The following is an 18,804-nucleotide window of genomic DNA, read 5'->3' as shown; positions in this document are numbered from 1 at the left end:
CCAGCCCAGCCCTGCAAAATGATCAGATTAATTGGACTTCAGTCTTCCATTTTTAAACAGTTTTCAGTCTGGTTTTCATAAAAAGAAAAAATTTCATGAAAAGATGGTAATTTTACAACGTAGTGGACCCATATGGAAGATGATGACAAGGGTGGGCCCCTCCAAATTAAAAAAGGGTTAAGTTAATGTGGGCAAAGATTAGATTAATGGAATGGGAATTGGGTGAGGCCAAGTAATGCCACAGTGACAGAAATCCAATCGCCACAAAACAAAACTCACACCTCAAAAGTGGAAAAATAAACGGACCCCGTTGTTTCTTTCCCGGTCCCTCCTGTGCACGTGCCTCTCATGTTTAGGAAGGATAATCCCAACAAAATTTAATGGCCGCTTTGTCATCTAACGAGTGTCGTTGTTGGTGAAAGAATTTCAGCAGACTCGGCTTTGCTCAGTCAGGACAAAGTCTTTCTTTGGTATCGGTGATGTAAGCACTTAACCAATACAATCCGAAAAAACTAGTACAATAGCCAAGTATTAACACAGATCACCAACATATTCCAATAGGTTACACCTAAGTTTCAGCGACCATACCGGAAGTAAATCTCTCCCTCTTTAGATATGATCTTTTGATACATTGATGACTGTAAACCCTGACCATAGAAAACCCTCATGGCAAATCTCTCCCTAAATTCAAATCTTTATCTCTTAGATCACATTCGTCCTTATTGGTTATATCTCCTTATAAAGTTAGTCCCAATTTCAATTGCAATGAGACAAGATTGGCCTTTATAACCGTGACCTATTTTGAGACGGTATGATAATGGATTAATATGATCGTTACTTTGAAACCTTAGATGTTTTCTCATCTGATATTTTAGTTTACTTAGGAGGCCCATGAAGCTGAATAATGTACGCCCAATTACAAAAGTTTTTTGAGAATGGATCTCTCAATCTTAATTTAGATTTGCGGCCCAGGAGGAGACCAGATCGATAGCCGGTTTAAAGTGCTCTTCCGTTGGCGTCTTCCCTACTCGTGTTATTCATTTCTCTTGACGGAAGACTGAGGGACCATGGCAGGTCTGCTCGCTTGGGCTGCGGATGTCGTCGGCGGCGGAGGACAAAGCAATGGGGAAGATGACCAGAGTCGATTTCCTATCGTCGTTTTCACCCCAGAGCAGGAAAAATACGCGCGGGAGTTGGAGCAGAAGGCGGCTTCTCTCCGACGTTCCATCCAAGATCTGCGTCTCAGAATTCCGCCTCCTCATATATCTCAACGCCTCCCGCACCTCCACGCCCATTCCGTCGCTTCTAATGCTGCGCTTGCTCTCCAATTGAACGCTCATTCTACTACTCGAGAACAGGTTCCCACTAATTCCTCAGTCGCTTGTGCACTCTTTTCTTTTTTTCTATTACCGATCAGAAGATTTTGTAATTGAGTGCTTATTCCCCTACTCCGTCAATTTGGAGCTCTTTCTTGGTGAATGGATTCTGAAAATTTCTTGAATTTGCTTATTCCACTGAAAAATGTCGTTTTATTTCTATATGTATCAAATCAGAGAATTGCTAGCTTCAGCTGAATTGATATTCAAAACTAATGCGCATGTCAAGGCAAAGTCATTGGTTGCAAGAAAATGCGATATTGATGATTAAATAGTTTGATCAATGTAGTCACCGACATCAGAATTTAGAACTTTCTCTTTGTTCTTCTTCTTCTTTTTTTTTTTTTTTGTATATGATATAATTATCCATCGGGCATGGATCTTTGCTTCGGCTCAGATATTACTGAGCGTATCCTCCTTGCATCATCTTCTAATCATTCGTACTCATGCGTTGGTATTAACCCTTCTGGCAGGCGCTACAAAGAGAAATTATTCTGCAAGAAGAAAATGCTGCGTATGAAAAGGCTATAGCAAATTGTCAAAAGAAAATCAAGGAGAAGTCGCAGGAAGCAGATATGCTGCAGGCCCAACTCGAGGTCTAGAGTGCTAAAAATTTCTTTCTGTGAACCATACTTGCTACTTTTGCACAGATTTGCTTATAGGATGAGGATAGCATTCCATTATACTTTTAAATCTTAATAATCTTTCGTAAACAGTTTGCAGCTCTCTCCCATCTCAGCAGAAACACATACTGAATACATTTGTGATGGATATATTTTCAAGATGTTCTTGGACTTAATTTATTTTATTCATTTAGTACATTGGCCATAATTTAAAAACAAAGGGCGCAAAAAAAGTACTTGGCAATAATAGAGTGAAAATTTTCTTACAGGAACTGGATTTGGCTGAGATGCATTTGAGATCAGAACTCGAAGAAACAATGGCTTCATCAGAAGTTAGTGAATCTCAAGAGTCAAATTCTTCAAAGACTATGGGAGATCACCTTGGTGAAGAGTCCTCAGAACAGGATCTGTTGGAAGAGCTTGACATAAAGAAGAAAGAGCTGGTAAGTTGGATCTTTTAGTGATTCATAAAATATCAATTTAAAAAAGAAAGAAAAATGTTCATGAAGCATTACAAACAAAAGGTTCTGAAGTTGACATTTTTGCAATGTATTAGATCTCTATGGAGGAGAAGGTCCAAACTTTACAGAACAGATGGGAACAGGTTCAACAAAGTTCATTGAAGAAGCCTTCCCCAGGTATATTTTTTTGTTTATTCAATGCAGTTTGCACTTACTATTTCATGTGTTCCCAGCAAGTGATAGATGCACATCACAAAGGTTTGGGAACCTATGCTATTGTTTCTAATTCTTTGTTGTCATTCATAAGAAATTCTATTTAAGTATTACGACATCTATAGGTGTTTCCTTCAAACTTAGCTTGATCACATTCACTAATGTGGATACATTTTGAAAATAACCCTTGAATAAAGTGACTTCGATCCCATCCCCCACAGCCCAGAAAGTCAATTCTGTTAGTCCAATGTCAACGTATTTCAAATATATATATATATATATATGTATGTTTATTTATTTATTTATTTTTGGTGTGTCTATTTCAATGGATTGAACCAATTACCCAGGAGACTAGCAAGACTTGAACTGAGACTTTGTTCTGTAAAACCCCCCATAAGAATGTTGAACTGCAACCCAAGTCGCCATATACTTTTTGTGACTGTTTAGAAGCAATATTTCATATGGAGTTTTTTACTACTTTGTAACATTTATGCACTTGTCATTTGTTTTTTTTTATTTTTTTACAAAAGAGAAATTCATGCATGGTGGGCCTTTCAGCGTCTACTGGTCTAGTACCTTTTTCATGAATATTAGTCGTTAAAAGAGAAATTCTTGCTTTCTTAAGTAGTTCCAAGTTTTATATGTTTTTCCATAGCTAATATGAAAGCACCATGCTTGGACACAGAATGTTTACTATAGTTTAACAACTAAAATAGATTTTCTCTGCAATTTTTGTTTTGTGCAGCACAAAGAGAAAAGATCTTGCATGAACAGCTGCAGAGCCTCATTGAACAACGATCAACAAAGCAAGTATGTCCTCTACTATCTACAACTTTCTTCCACCTGTGTAAGTTCAGTTAAGATCTTCAAGCAAGAATGAACTTTCAGCTGTGTAAAGTTCTCTCAGTGCTGCATAAACTTCCTTTTTTTTTGTCATGTAAGCTAGATACTGCTGCTGCTTTTTCAGAAACACTAACTTGCAGGAATGGGTAGGCATATGCAAACAGTATAATCTTATATAGAGTGGAATCCTACTTGCAGGTGTGGATGGGCATATGCTGATAATATAATCTTATATAAAATGGGCTACTAACCAAAGTTCAATTAAAGTCATCACTCTATTTCTGTTTGCAGTAAATGCCACATGTACATTTTGGCTGTTGTTGGTTAAAACAGAAACTTGGAAGAAATACTCTTGCTTCCTTTATCATGATAAAACCATAAAATCCAACCTTTCCCTTGCCTGGCATTTGCGGACAACTCATGTCTGTGCTAAAATTTCTTAACAATTGAAACTTTCAAGAAGAAACGGTAGAACACAACTGTAATGCTGTCATGAGGTCGCTTACCTAGACACCCACAGTATACACTTCTGTGTTACCTACGTGGAAAATAGCAATGGCAGCATCACATGCTACAAATTATTGGTCAACTGCTTCCAGTTTGCTTATTTTGGCTTTATATGTTCTTTGTAGAACCAAGCAGAAAGCTTGATCAGTGAAATACATTCGAAAGAGCTTGAATTGGAGAAATTAGATGCAGTGAGAAAAAAGCTTGAAAATGGAAGCACTGAAGCAAGTACTGCAAGAAACCGTTTTGTGAGAACAGGTTTAGGAAATGCAACCACATCAACAGACTACATTGTTGAGCCATTAACCAGACCTTCATATGGGGGCAGCAAAATTGGATGGCAGCAGCAGCTCACGCTTCTTAGGTCTGCCTTTGTACTCTATATCTTCTTCCTCCATTTGTTGGTTTTCATCAAGATATCATTTTAAACTGCTGCCCTGGGTTCGCCTTCATCAAAGTTTAACAAAGAAGCCTGATGTGTTGATCCCTGTACAGTTCCTCTTAGATATATGTGCTTTTTACATTTGACAATTTGATTGGCGTGTAAACATGTGAAAGGAGGTTTACTTGTAAAAACATTGAGAAGACTGTAACCAAGTAGATAATTGGTTTTTATTGCAACTATCGATATTTTTTTCTTGGATAACTGCAACCACAACTAAATGATTTTTGTTTCAAGGATCGCAGACCAGGTTCACTTCACAAATTTTACAAGAAAAATATGATGTGATTGCAATGCCGAAGTTCCATTGAATAAGCTGAGTGTCTCAGTTCTTGGTGAAACGGGTCATGCAAGCTGTTTTGTTTTGCTAATGTGATTGCAATCCAAAGAGGTCCTCCAACACTGAGTCGCAGCTTGCATGTTGTGTTGCTTAAAGCAACGACAATGTTCAAGCCCTATGTGGCATGAGTGCCGTTGTGGTTAAAACTTAAAAAGCCCTAGGCAGAGGCTTGTCGCCTTTCAGTTGCTTTGGACAGAAATCCAGTGGCCTCCGCTGCATGTCGAGCAGATATTCTGTTTGTGGTAATTACAGAAAGTGGAATCCGACGTTTGTAGCTTCCCGTGTCTTTTCTTCAATCTCTTCTAGTAAAAATATAAGAGCTCTGTACCACTTTGAACAGGCGTTTCGTAGGGCCGGAACCCTCCTGGCCACTAAAATAGTCTACAAAATCATATCATTTCACCTCCGATTGCTCACCAATCAGTTCGTTTCTTCAGTTTTCAATATTTTTTAACTCATTTTTGCGTCTTTTGACTCCTCACCCTCCTCTTCCTTAGCTGCTCAGCAGCGCCAGACGATTCTTCTCCCCTCCTCAATGGCGGCCTTCCGAGCGATAGCTGCGGCAAGGCCACCCACCACCCCTTCCGCTGCACCAAAATCTGCTAAACCTATTCCCTGCTTCAAACGCCCTACCACCTCTCTTGCTCCTCTCACTTCCACTACTCTTTCCCTCTTCTCTCTCTTCTCCTTGCCTAACGACGCCAAAGCCTTCTCCGTTTCCAAAGACCAGATAGTCTCCTCTCTCACTGATGTACTTGACCGTGCAGACTAGAACTCATTTCGTGTTTGTGGTTCTCCTTCATACCCAGTTGATCAAATGCTCAGCTGCCTTGAATTTTTTGAATGTAGGTCGAGAACGCGATCAATCAGGTGGTTGAATTTGGGTCGAACGTATTGCAATACTCTAAACAGTTCGTCGATGCGTTGAAGCCAGGTATTGATGCTGCGACGCCGGCGTTGCAGCAGGCTGGAAATAAGGCGTTGGAGATTGCGTCTCCCGCGATTTCTGAAGCGTCTAAGCAGGCTAAGGATGCGCTTCAGAGCGCTGGTGTTGATACCAGTCCTGTCCTTGGTGCAGCTAAGGTTTATTAGTCAACTGACATTTTGTCAGACCCTGGTGGAAGACGTTCTGGTGCAGTTGAATTCAATTTTGCTTGGTTCGTGTTCTAATTGGGTCTTCTTCTGATGACAGACAATTGTCGATGCTGCGCAACAGGCTCCGAAAGTAATCGAAAATATCAAGCCAATTGCTTCCACGACCCTAGAAACTATAACTTCCTCTGATCCACAGACAATTGCGGTGACTGCTGGGGCAGTGGTACTCGCATACCTCCTCTTTCCTCCAGTCTGGTCTGTCATATCTTTCAACCTTCGAGGTTACAAAGGTATCACCATTGACAATCTTTAGTTCTATGAATTTTTTTTGTGGTTTGGAGAGCCTAAAGGATTCTGTTGATTGGCCCAACGGAAGGAATCAAATGTTTGAAGTTAGAGTTTGAGATTCTGGGATTATTTCTTACTCTTTATTCACGACGAGGAAACATGTGAATTTGGGTGGCTACTGTGGTTGATTGTTATAAACAGGGCTGCGGTTGCTGAGTGAGACGCTAAGATTGTTTGGTGGATACTATTTCAGTGGAAATCAGTCTGAAGTGGAGATCCTAACAATTCCATTATTGGCTTATTCATAGACAGTCAAACGAAAATGTGATTCTTATTCCTAGGTCCATATCATATAAGGCCATAAACAGAAAGCACCCTATAGCTTAGATGATTATCTTGTTACATTCAAGAACTACTTAATTCATTCCTTTTTGGCAGAAGTCAAGGACTCCCGTGTGGAGCATTATTCTTTCACTTTGCAGGAATTATTCCTATCAGCATCTTCTTAGAGCAGATAACATTGCTAATGCACTTCTTTGGTGTTACTATAGGCAACCTTACACCTGCTCAGGCACTGGACATGATTAGTGCAAAGAATTATCTGTTAATTGACATCAGATCAGAGAAGGACAAGGGTAAAGCGGGGATTCCTCGATTTCCTTCTAATGCTAGAAACAAGATAATCTCAATCTCGTAAGTGGGTTTTTGTTTTCTAAGCGTCCTATCTTGTTATCTGGCTAAGTTTAACAAATTTAAACAGAATCCTTCATTTGTGACCGTTTTAAGTTATCTATCTCCTTGCTTCCCTTTTTCAGCTTAGAAGAACTCCCAAGCAAGATCAAAGGCCTTGTGAGAAATACAAAGAAGTTGGAAGCCGAGATAGCTGCTATTAAGATCTCCTATCTCAAGAAACTAAACAAGTCTTCCAATATTGTGATAATGGACTCGTGCGTACTCTCTCCTTGTACTGGTTTCAATCTTTTCAATCTACATCAGTTAGGAACTAATTATTTCTGGTTTTATTTTCATCTTCTTCTTCCAAATCCGCACAGCTACTCAGATTCAGCAAAGATTGTTGCAAGGGTACTTACTAGTCTTGGTTTCAAGAATTGTTGGATCATGTCTGATGGGTTCTCTGGGAGCAAAGGGTGGTTCCAAAGTCGTTTAGGGACAGACTCTTACAATTTCTCGATTGCAGAGGTTTTGTCTCCATCAAGGATCATTCCTGCAGCAGCTAGAGTGGGTACTGCTTTCCGATCAACTCAAAAGCTATTGCCAGGGAGTGATTGAGAATTTTTTTGTATCAAATCCGTGCATTCCATATTAAATCCCCTTTGCTTCCCTGCTATTGAGTATATTTTGTAACGTTTTATGTGCATTACGTGAATTGTAGTCCACAGAAATTGAGCAGTAGTGCAAGTTTTTGAATTCCACCATGCATCTTATACGGAATACTGAGAAGTTGTCATTTCCAATTTCTGGGTTTCCCTTGGTTTTCTAGGTGAAATTACATATATAAGGAGCATATATGTGATGGGGGCTGATCCAATACGAAAAATTATCACCAAATGATTTTTCATATTGGATTAGTGGTGTATATGTGAAATTTTATATTTCTTATTAAAAAAAACATGAAGTAAAAGGTATTATCATGATTAAACTTATTATATATGAAATTTGGAATTCAAATATCTCAATTAGGTGGATTGGACAATGGAAAAGATTTCGAAACTTTAACATAAATGGCTTCATGAGACGAATAAATTTATAAGTTTGGCATGAATGAGGTTGAATAATTTTTAACACGGCATCGGCAATGATAAATCCAAGTATATTTACTTTCTTAATGTTTTTACAATTCTCAATATTTTTTTCGCAATTATCTGTCTATCCGTATCTTTGCTCTCTTGCGCGATTATTTAGAAGCGTACAAAAGCCGCACAGAGGGGAGCCGGTGGGCGGATGCATTTCTGAGTCACAAAATTGGCAAATCAACTTCTACACGGAAAACCCAACTTCTCCTGGGTCCATCGAGTACGTGGACAAGTATAAGGACAGAGCTCGGTTCTTGGTTCCAGCTCCATCGTCTCGGTTCCAGCTCCGTCAAGGCTCCCTCCTGTGCAGAGCGATTTTTGCACTATGGCTTTCGAAGCTCTAGATCGTGTGACAGTCGCGCAAATCTCTGCGCTTGGTATGCCTGTGCAAGATGCCGAAAAGTTCCACAGTGATCTTACGCAAATTATACTACAATATGGAAATGCTACTCCCGAGACATGGAAGAACATCTCCAAAAAGCTCTTAACTCCTAATATGCCATTTATGCTGCATCAGATGATGTATTACGGATGCTATAATTACTCAGGCTTCAGTACTCCTCCTGCTTGGATTCCTGATCTGTGAGCTCTTCGGGAACCTTTTCTGCACATGAGTTTTCCGTTCAATACATTTATTTGCATTCAGAAAGTTTGCGTTCTTGTGAATATACTCGGTTTTTCGGTTCTTTGTGATTGATTTAGATTATCATTTTTTCTATTATTTTCTTATCAGTTGAAGCCTTAAAAATGCGATTTTTGTGTTGCAATGAATATGGAGTAAGAATTTCGAATTACTTTGAATTTGATTTTTAAAAATCATCTAAATTATCATTAAAAGAGAACTTTCCTTCTCTATACCAAATTGATAAATGGGTTCTGAAAAAAAAAAATAGAAGCTGCATGCTATAGTTTTTCTTCTGTCAAAGGAAGAAGGAGTTTTATATGTAATTTCACCGAGTTTTTGGGTGTAGCAGCTTAATCTTGAAGGCTTGAAGTTAAAGCTTGATTGGATAAAATTACTATGATGAGTCAATTGCCTACATAGTCCTGAAACATCGGATAAATACCTACATACCCCTAAGTCTCAAATTAGCACATACATGATACATCTCTGCCATACTATCAATGCTACCTACATGCCCCTCCTATTAGATTCCATTAGCCCTTGATGCAGGCCTAATCTAATGGGATAATATCTATGAAAATCTTAATACCATTTTTGGTTGGTCCCACCTCATTTGTTTGAGCTCAAATTGAATAAGTTCGTAGAAAGACCTAAAAGTAATAATTTAGACTTTTTTAAGCTTAAGGTAGAGTTAACTAAAGGAATCTAGAATAAGAGGTATGCAGATATTTTTGTGATTTAGTGGAAATATAGGTGTTAATTTGAAACCATGGAGCATTTAGGTATATATGCAACATTTTCAGGGTATATTGATCATTAACCTACTAGAATAAAGCTAAACAGCATTATATTCTTCAATATGCTTCCATGAAATGCCTCCACTTCAAATTGAGAAGTTAGTTTGATTATGTATACATTGCAAAAGAGTTTGAGCATAAGTAAACAGGGAGTGTGCAAAGTTAACAAACATCGGTCAGATTTTAGAAAGGCGTGGAAAAGAGTTTCTTGGCTCCCAATACAAGGACCCTGTTTCAAGCTTCTCTGATTTCCAAGAATTTTCAGTTTCAAACCCAGAGGTATGACTTACCTGGCATTAGCAGTTTCTTTTTCTGGGGCTTCTTGTTCCTGTCTTGTTGAATGTTGTATGTTAATTGTGCTAGAAACTTGTCTCTGTTACCAGGTTTATTGGAAAATGGTTCTGGCCGAAATAGGAATATCATTTTTAGTACCACCATCATGTATTTTAAGTGAGCTCACTGATGAGGGAGATCTAATGAGTCATCCTGGAGGTCACTGGCTACCTGAAGCTGTACTAAATTCTGCTGGGAATTGCCTAAGTTTGAGTAATAGAAGGAACTTGGATGATGCAGCGATTATTTGGCGCGATGAAGGTGATGATATTTCGCCTGTGAACCGTATGACACTCGGGGAATTGCAGACTAAGGTCTAGTATGTGTTCATTCCCATTGTGGCCAAAACTGTACTCAAACAGTGAAATTACATATTGAACTTAAGAAAAAACACTAGCCTTATTTTGATCAATCTATGAATTGTAAAATAAATGACTGCTGTAGCATTTGATTTTTATTTTGCAGACTTTTCCACATGCATGTTGTTTCATATAAGTCAATTTATCAGTTACTTTTGACTTATTGGACAGCTAAAATAGAGACACCTGCAATATTAGTTGATTGCATGTGCAACTTGTACCTTTTATATCTAGATGCATTATGTATCTTCCAACTATCAGTTATTATTTACTTTTTAAAAGTAACGCTATGTAAAGTATTTTTTCAAAAAACAAAATGGCTATGTAAAGTGTATCAGATATATCTACAAATGACAAAACAAGAAAGGACATGAATATCTCTTTAATGCCTTCCGTTATTATTTCAATCATTGTTGCTCTTACTTAGTCATTGTAGTTGTGGCTTTGTTCAATTCTTCCTCTGCTTATAAGTTTGGTTTGTTTTTGCCGTGCAACTTTTTATTTTTCAGTTTATAGTATTAGTTATTTGTTGAATATATTATATTTTCTATGGGGAATAAGCCACATCCAACACTTTTTCACTACTTGCGTCCACATTCAAAACTAAAAGGAAATATCTGTGACATCTTCAATGGTTTAGCTTGGAAATTGGATGAGTTCCAAATATCATGTGTGTCGGTTTCTTTTCTAAAGTCTTTTTTGTGGATCTTTTTTAAGTTTGTAATTTGACATGTCATGTTGTTACCATGTTTTGCAGTCTGGTTGCTAATGCACTTGACACCTTAGGCTTGGTCAAAGGATCTGCAATTGCAATTGACATGCCCATGAATGTCAAAGCTGTTACAATATACCTAGCTATTGTGTTAGCTGGCTATGTAGTTGTGTCAATTGCTGATAGCTTTGCCCCTTTGGAAATATCGACAAGGCTGAGAATAACAAATGCAAAAGCTATTTTCACACAGGTCTAAATTTCAAATTCTTTCCATTTAAATAAATTTCTCGACATACTTTGCTTTAAGGAGTTCTGTATAACCCTCTTCTCCCTGTTGTCCATTAGGATTTTATTATTCGTGGAGATAAACATCTACCATTGTACAGGTAAAATGTGCAATATACCCTTATTGTAAATACCAACTAGTCGATCAACAAACGATTGATGTTTCTCATACTAATCATGACAATTTCAGTCGAGTTGCTGATGCTGAAGCTCCCATGGCAATTGTTATCCCTACAAGAGTCTCCTCATTGACTATAAACTTGCGCGCTGGTGACATCACTTGGCATGCCTTCTTGGAAAGTGTCAAAAATTCTAAGTATGCATTCTTATGTTTTTGTTTTCCTGCCTTTTGAATATAAATATGTAGTTGTTTATGTAAAGTTGGGTCCAAGGCCCATCCCAAAATAACTAGCCAACCTAGGAAACCTCTTTCCCAACTAATAAACTCAAGATCTTTGTACCCACTAATCTATGTGGTACTATTCTTTAGCACTCCTCATGTGTATGCCCTCTTTTGTGACTCTACAAGTGGATAATTGTAGGTGTAGGCCCTCTTTTGTGGCTTTACGAGTGGATAATTTTAGGTGTAGACCCTTTTTTGTGGCTCTACAAGTGGATAATTTTAGGTGTAGGCCCTCTTTTGTGGCTCTACAAGTGGATAGTTTTAGGTGTAGGCCCTCTTTTGTGGCTCTACACGTGGATAGTTTAGGTGTAGGCCCATCCCAAAATGACTAGCCAACTTAGGAAACCTCTTTCCCAACTAATAAACTCAAGATCTTTGTACTATCTAATCCATGTGGAACTATTCCTTAACAGTTTATCTATTTCTCTAGATATGTTAGCTTGTTTCATTAGTATCTTTCAATTTTTTTTCAAAAATAATATCTTACAACTTGTAAACTATAGAGGAATAGAGAGTCCAGAAAATGGAAATCTTCTTAGTTTAATATCATCAAATTACTCCGGATGTAAAAATCTTTAACATATTCAGAGAACTTGCCTACTAGCTAGTAAGCCCACTGTTTTTACTGCTGAAAACTTGCATAGAATGCAGCAGATATCAAGTAAAGGATGTGCAAGGCATCAAAGGAAGTAAACTCATGGAATGTCTTTTTCTACACCTCTCTCATGTTGTGAGATATGAGTTGAGAATTTCAAAAAAGAAAAAAAGGAGACGGGGTGGAATGAACTGAGTTATGATTTTGCTCCTCCATTGTCAAAGCTGTACCATGTGAACCATTTAGGAGGATGATTCAAAATGAATTAGTGGAACATCTATTCAAGATTGGACCTTAGGCCACGTCAGGAGGTTTCTTAGTGTGAGGTCTCTGATTAAAGTCTCACGAGCGCTTGGGGTATCTTTTGCATGTGTCTGATGTGATTATTTAAAAAGAAAAGAAGTCTCTTCAACATTAAAATAACTCTTTTGGTACAAAAAACTAGTGGTAGTTCTGAGAATTAGGGCACAAGAATTAAGTAGTCAAATCTATTTAATGAGAAGAGTTTAGATGATGAGAGCATCCAAAGCCCTAACCTGTTTTTGTTTATTTCTGTGTCTTCTCGCTCTTTCTCAAGCACAAGCACCAGCTTACTTTTCTTCTCCTTGAATTATGGCACAAGAATTAAGTAGTCAAATCTATTTAATGAGAAGGGTTTAGATGATGAGAGCATCCAAAGCCCTAACCTGTTTTTGTTTATTTCTGCATCTTCTTGCTCTTTCTCAAGCACAAGCAACGGCTTATTTCTTCTCCTTGACACAGTCCTTGATTCCAACATCTAATATCACTTGATTTTCTTTCACTTGAAGATTGAGAGGGTCCTAACACAAATCTTCAACATGAATGCTACTGTTCTCTCTAAATGGTTGTGGACAATTGAGAACTGAACAAATTGCATTTGGAGGAGAGTAATGATTATCAAGTACCCTTGGTGACTCCTAGAAAACCTTAATTAGCGTTTCTTTCCCCTTTGGAAGTTAATTTTCAAACTTTAAAGAAGAAATTCGTTGAAGGAATAAGGTTCAGAGTTTGTTCAGGTACCCAGGTTAATTTTTAGTCAGACTATTGACTGAGAAGCAAACCTTTTGCCAAGTCCTGCACGGACTTGTACAAAAAAATTTATGATCCTGAAATTTTGGTGACAGACTCTAGACGAGGTGATGGGGATGCAAGGCGTTGGTCCCATAATTTAAGAAGAAACCTTCATGTTTATGAGTCTAAAACAGCACCTGTTGATTGCTTTCCTTGAGGAGACTCACCTCTTGTTTCAGGTTAAAGACAAATTATTTTAGAGATGCTTATAGCATGGGTAATACATAGTTGCATCCCACAATATCCTTATATGATTTCTTAATACAGCTGCCCACCCAGCTGACATTACTTGGAGGCTGTCTGGTCCTCCCTAGGTTCTTTTCTTCATTAGAGGTGTCCTAAGAGGGAGAATTTTTACAGAGTGTACCCTTGCTAGAGAAGGTATGATCAATATTAAGCTGGTGTGCAAGCTACATGCTTCAAGTGATGAAATTATTGATCATCTTCTTTTAAACTGTTTCTTTGCAAATGTAATTTAGAGATATATGATTGTCTAGGTTTGGTATATGCTGGTGTTGTTCAAGGATTTTGTTATACAAAACATATTCAGGCCTTTTCCAAAGCTTGTCATAGGAAAATTTTCTTAGAAATGGTGCTTTGGCATATTTCGAAGGAAAACGATCAAGATATCTCTAATAGGCAATGCGTTGCAAGAAGTCTTATACAAAGGCTACTCACTATATTCTTTCTTGATTGAAATAAAGAATTTGCTAGTGCACTAGTTACAAAAAGATTGGAGATGATTTGCCATGACATCCTTTAGTTCTTTGTGCCTAGTGTTAGTGCCATCAAGCTAAACTTTGATTGAAGCTCCAAAGAACTGCGGTGGAGTGTTTAGAAATTCTAATGGTCTCATCTTCTTACTTATGCTGGACCGCTTGGATTGTTTGACTCAATTTGAAATCAAGTCTTTCATTGCTGGTGTTAAGCTTTTCAGACTGGTTTTCTGGCCCTTTATGTTTTGAAGGCGATTATTTGGGGCAAGAATAAGCTTCATCGGCCATGAAAGTCTGGGCACATCATTGATGCAATTCAGGATATTATTAAGGATTGCTCTCTTGACTGGCTGCATAACGCCATTGAGTGAATTATTTAGGGGATAGACTTGCAAAGGAGCGAGCAGATTACCAACTCCGTGTGTGCATTGTACCCCTATACCCCTTCTTTATTTTCCATTTTAATGCTGATCTTGTAGTTTTGGCCCTTGGTTTACTAGTTGCTTTCAGATTTTAAGCTCCTTGATTTTATTGTTTGTCTTGGCTATAAAATTCATCACTTTCTCAAAAAACGAGTTGTGTTTTATCTTCGTATTGCAGAGATAAGGGGTATACTGCTGTACAGCTACCTGTTCAATCTTTCACAAACATTCTTTTCTCATCTGGAACTACAGGTAAACTTTTCCACTCACCTTAATAGTTTGTCTTATTGATCCCATATATTCAGTTGAATAATTCTGTTTAACTAGGCACAAATGCATATTGCATCAAAGGGAATTTTAAGAAAGGTTATGGTACACTACATTGTTTTGGGGTTCAGAAGTGATACAGTGGTCATCCTCTGACATGTCTGTCTGAGTATGACCCAAAAACAGAAATTTCTTCTTCCATGCCATTACCGAGTCTTTAGTTGTTGCTGGTTGACCATTTTGGCTTCCATGGGAAAGATAAAATAACCCTTGGGCCTTAATAACCTCTCTACTTTGTGTAGGAGATGGAATCCAAAGAAGATATGGGGTTCAATGTCTTGATTTAAGTCCCTCTAAAACACTAACAGGTAAACAAATTCCTGTGTGATAATGCTGCTGTATATTCTGCCACAGGGGAACCAAAGGCAATCCCTTGGACGCATGCAACTCCTCTGAAGGCAGCAGCTGATGCATGGGCTCATATGGATATCCATAAAGGCGATGTTATTGCATGGCCCACTAACCTTGGCTGGATGATGGGACCCTGGCTTGTTTATGCAGCGTTGCTTAATGGAGCTTCCATGGCTCTATTTGATGGATCACCCCTTGGGTCTGGATTTGCAAAGTTTGTGCAGGTAGGTCTATTGTTCTTTTGACCTTTCTGCATAATGTTGATATTATGCATGACCTGCCTTTTCTTATTTGAGTATGTCACTCCAACTTATCTGAAAGAACTTTTTTGGTGTTAAACTTCTCAGGTAAATACTAGAATCAGATATACTGGACCATGATAGTATTAGACCCTTGAATTTCACATATGTAGTCCATGTTATATCTGCTTCAGCAAATGAGGGACTGGTAATTAGCATCAATTGTTTCTACAAGAATTTTATTTATAAAGGCTCTGTAAGTGGATATCTAATAGATATTTCTGTGCTGCTAGAGATCATTAATTGTATTAACTCATAAGATACTTCAAATCACCGCTCTGGAAAGTTCAAGAAGAAGATGTCAGAGAACACTTCCATCCGAAAAGAAGTTATACAAAGTTAATTAGCACATATGCAATCTGATGCCTCATTTCCTAGTTCAAGGTCATCAAACTCATGAGTTTCATCAGAAGCGTTATGCGCTGCTAGCAGATTTGAGTGGCCTAAAGTGTTGCCCCTCAGGAAACTTCACTCCTTGCATGGAGATAGAGGTATCAAATAAAAACACAGTAATAGTAGTTAGCCACCCGTATGTAGTAGTAACTCAATATAGTGTAGACAGTTCATTTTGGAGTCTGTATGGCTTAGTTGGTACTGCAGAACTGATTGATCTCCACTAAAATGCAGCAGTCTCTTCAGCCATCCACAAATAACATCATGGTTTTAATGTGCTTTACGATGTTAATAAATTAGCTACAGTAATACATAACTAAAGATTGTTTACATTGAGGTACTCCAAATCTCAACTTGGATACTATAACAGTTTCGCCCATTAATCTGCTTCTCACTGATGAACTCCTCATTTCTTTCTCTTTGCTTTTCCTGGTTTGAAATGATATATATTATGGTGCAATTTTCTTTCCTCTCCTTGTCGATAACAATTTTTTATTTTCTTTTAACTCTCTTTTCACTATTCCCAAGGATGCCAAAGTAACAATGCTAGGGGTAGTTCCAAGTATTGTTCGTTCTTGGAAAAGTTCAAATTGCACTGCTGGCTTTGATTGGTCTAATATACGGTAAGATGGATCTTCTTCTTTTCTTTAGTTGCAAAGAGATCTGCATTTATGAATTTCCTCCTCCATGGGCCCAAGATTTATGGTGGTGGTGGTGGTGGGGGGGGGGGGGGGGGGGGACTGATGGTTTTTGTCTGTTGGGCTTTAGAGAAAAAATCCTTGACTTGGCTTTAAATGTACTTTGATGAGATTGAGGACATTAGTTGTTAATTTACTATTTCTTGGGTGCATACTCCAAGAAATGTCATTAACTTGGTTAAGAGCAGTGCTTTCCAGCAACATCACTTTGTAAGAGGAACCCTTTGGACTAACCTTTTTGTTAGTAGTATTGTATCTTTCATGTAATTTTCTTATCCCCTTTTGGTTTTTGCTTCACTTTATCTGAGGAGCTCTCTCTCAATAAAATTTCCCATCTTATGTTTATAAAAAAGAATTGGATTGTTGAAGGTCTGCATCTTTTCCTTTAATTTTGGATTTAAGAGAAAAATGTGTTAACATTTTTAGGATTAATTTGGTTGAAGCGCTGATTATTCCTATGAAATCTGGCAGATGCTTTAGCTCCTCAGGTGAGGCATCAAGTGTGGATGAGTACCTGTGGTTGATGGGAAGGGCTCAGTACAAGCCTGTAATAGAGTACTGTGGTGGGACTGAGATTGGTGGTGGATTTGTTTCAGGGTCAATGCTACAGCCACAAGCATTGGCTGCATTCAGTACACCTGCTATGGGCTGTGCTCTTTGGATCCTTGGCAATGATGGCAAACCTCTTGTAAGTTTCACCATTTCCTTCAAATGGAAGCTCCTAATCCTGACACTTCCGTGGGTTCTCTGAATTCTACAGAGGAAAGCCAAGTTCTCATTTCCAAAAAAATAAAAATCTATTAATGCTTCATTCCTCTCTTCTTTTCATTAAATTCACTGGTAGCCACAACATGCATCGGGGATAGGAGAGCTTGCTCTCGATCCAGTCATTTTTGGAGCTTCAACTACATTACTGAATGCTGATCACTATGATGTTTATTTCAGAGGCATGCCAGTTTGGAATGGAAAGGTAAGAGAAGGATTTTCCTAGCTCTCTATCTTTGATACCCGTTCAACTTTTTGAAGTAATGAACTTATTTAAGTTTCTTGATTCAGGTTCTGAGGAGACACGGAGATGAGTTTGAGCGCACTAGCAGAGGATACTACAGGGCTCATGGTCGAGCAGATGATACAATGAATCTTGGAGGAATCAAGGTGAGAGGGTTCAGGACATGCAATCCATTTGTATTTCTTGAGATTCTCTCCTGGCAGCTCTCAAGTTAAATTATCTTGCTCTCATCTTAGGTGAGTTCAATTGAGATTGAACGAATCTGTAATCAAGTTGATGATGCCGTTCTAGAGACAGCAGCTATTGGGCTCCCTCCGTTAGGAGGTGGCCCTGAGCAGTTAGTCATAGCTGTTGTTCTGAAGAATTCAGAATATTCTGGAGGAAACATTGATCATTTGAAAATGGCATTTAACGCATCTCTGCAAAAGAAGCTGAACCCATTGTTCAAGGTACTAATTATCGTCCTTTATAATTTGCTTCTCAGACTGCTATTGCTAATGAATGACGAGATGCATTATCCTTATCATTTTGTCTTGCAGGTTTCACGTATCGTGATCCTTCCATCTCTTCCTCGCACAGCTTCAAATAAAATCATGAGAAGGATTTTGCGTCAGCAATTTATGCAAGTCAGGAAAGATCCAAAATTATAATTAATCCCTTGGTTTCTCAAGCTGTAAGTACTTTCAGGGCTGCTTCTTGTGCCTATTTATACTGTAATTTTTATGCATCTCTGCTTGTAAAAAGTAAGAAGAACAAAGGTTGAAGAGAGAAAATGAGAATGAGAGAGTTTGGGGAACAGAAAATGAGAATGAGAGGGTTTGGAGAACAAAAGCCCCTACTTTAAGTGAAAACCCTAATTCTCTATATCTCCTATTCTACGTGTGCTTATTACATGAAATTTGGTTCCAGACATAGTTTGACATGTAGAATAAGTTTAGATCAAGAAATATCAATAACGATAAGATAAAATGACTAAAATACCCTTACTCTTGTTTTCCAACACTCCCCCTTAAAGTTGGAGAGTATATGTCGAATAATCCCAGTTTGTCACAAAAATTTAGGAATTCACTCTTTTCCAGTGTTTTAGTTAAGATATTGTTGAGTTGATCACTAGACTGACATACGAAGTTGTTACTTCTTTCCGTAGCATCTCAGATGAAGTGAATACCTCTATATATGTTTTGTTTTTTCATGAAAAATTGGATTATTTGCAATGAAAAAAATTGTTGCAGATATCTCAAGATTCTTTGTGCAACCTCTAGGTGAATTTTATGTGGATGCTTCATGAATTGGCTCATTACACTCACTGCAAATGAAATATTTGATATAGTAATTGTAGCATAGATGAGTTTGCCCACTAGCCTTCAATACATTGTTTTATCGTTT

General features: G+C 38.0%; 3 protein-coding genes across 3 annotated transcripts; all 3 read left to right on the top strand.

The window, feature by feature from the left end:
• The first annotated feature begins 1,046 nt into the window (after nucleotides 1–1,046).
• LOC137937609 (uncharacterized) lies at nucleotides 1,047–4,644 on the top strand. Its single transcript, XM_068782710.1, has 6 exons — nucleotides 1,047–1,358; nucleotides 1,850–1,972; nucleotides 2,269–2,442; nucleotides 2,556–2,637; nucleotides 3,419–3,483; nucleotides 4,149–4,644. The coding sequence occupies exons 1-6, from the start codon at nucleotides 1,068–1,070 to the stop codon at nucleotides 4,449–4,451; spliced, it is 1,038 nt and encodes a 345-aa protein (XP_068638811.1). The 5' UTR covers nucleotides 1,047–1,067; the 3' UTR covers nucleotides 4,452–4,644.
• A 572-nt stretch (nucleotides 4,645–5,216) lies between these two features.
• Nucleotides 5,217–7,632, top strand: LOC137937608 (calcium sensing receptor, chloroplastic). Its single transcript, XM_068782709.1, has 6 exons — nucleotides 5,217–5,556; nucleotides 5,655–5,888; nucleotides 5,998–6,190; nucleotides 6,740–6,881; nucleotides 7,004–7,135; nucleotides 7,241–7,632. The coding sequence occupies exons 1-6, from the start codon at nucleotides 5,341–5,343 to the stop codon at nucleotides 7,476–7,478; spliced, it is 1,155 nt and encodes a 384-aa protein (XP_068638810.1). The 5' UTR covers nucleotides 5,217–5,340; the 3' UTR covers nucleotides 7,479–7,632.
• A 546-nt stretch (nucleotides 7,633–8,178) lies between these two features.
• On the top strand, nucleotides 8,179–18,263 carry LOC137936753 (probable acyl-activating enzyme 17, peroxisomal). The gene is made up of 14 exons (XM_068781618.1): nucleotides 8,179–8,584; nucleotides 9,574–9,703; nucleotides 9,808–10,076; nucleotides 10,874–11,078; nucleotides 11,174–11,214; nucleotides 11,304–11,429; nucleotides 14,520–14,593; nucleotides 15,023–15,243; nucleotides 16,240–16,334; nucleotides 16,881–17,097; nucleotides 17,254–17,379; nucleotides 17,466–17,564; nucleotides 17,655–17,867; nucleotides 17,958–18,263. Exons 1-14 carry the CDS (start codon nucleotides 8,328–8,330, stop codon nucleotides 18,066–18,068), a joined length of 2,184 nt encoding a protein of 727 aa, XP_068637719.1. The 5' UTR covers nucleotides 8,179–8,327; the 3' UTR covers nucleotides 18,069–18,263.
• The last annotated feature ends 541 nt before the right edge of the window (nucleotides 18,264–18,804 follow it).

Source organism: Aristolochia californica, unplaced genomic scaffold (assembly GCF_029961685.1).
Source record: "Aristolochia californica isolate CCGP_79_NKW_82.1479 unplaced genomic scaffold, dmAriCali1.0.hap1 SCAF_7, whole genome shotgun sequence".
NCBI classification, from domain to species: domain Eukaryota; kingdom Viridiplantae; phylum Streptophyta; class Magnoliopsida; order Piperales; family Aristolochiaceae; genus Aristolochia; species Aristolochia californica.
The sequence above is the reverse complement of the archived record's forward strand: the minus strand, read 5'-3'. Positions and strand labels throughout refer to the sequence as shown.

Bases quoted from the DNA above. Each gene is read 5' to 3' on its own strand.
- LOC137937609 (XM_068782710.1), top strand. From the start codon at position 1,068: ATGGCAGGTCTGCTCGCTTGGGCTGCGGATGTCGTCGGCGGCGGAGGA. The intron at 1,359-1,849 runs GTTCCCACTAAT...CCCTTCTGGCAG, and splicing joins ATTCTACTACTCGAGAACAG to GCGCTACAAAGAGAAATTAT. The intron at 1,973-2,268 runs GTCTAGAGTGCT...ATTTTCTTACAG, and splicing joins TGCTGCAGGCCCAACTCGAG to GAACTGGATTTGGCTGAGAT.
- LOC137937608 (XM_068782709.1), top strand. From the start codon at position 5,341: ATGGCGGCCTTCCGAGCGATAGCTGCGGCAAGGCCACCCACCACCCCT. The intron at 5,557-5,654 runs GTACTTGACCGT...TTTTGAATGTAG, and splicing joins TAGTCTCCTCTCTCACTGAT to GTCGAGAACGCGATCAATCA. The intron at 6,882-7,003 runs GTAAGTGGGTTT...TCCCTTTTTCAG, and splicing joins AACAAGATAATCTCAATCTC to CTTAGAAGAACTCCCAAGCA.
- LOC137936753 (XM_068781618.1), top strand. From the start codon at position 8,328: ATGGCTTTCGAAGCTCTAGATCGTGTGACAGTCGCGCAAATCTCTGCG. The intron at 14,594-15,022 runs GTAAACTTTTCC...ATTCTGCCACAG, and splicing joins TTTCTCATCTGGAACTACAG to GGGAACCAAAGGCAATCCCT. The intron at 15,244-16,239 runs GTAGGTCTATTG...ACTATTCCCAAG, and splicing joins GATTTGCAAAGTTTGTGCAG to GATGCCAAAGTAACAATGCT.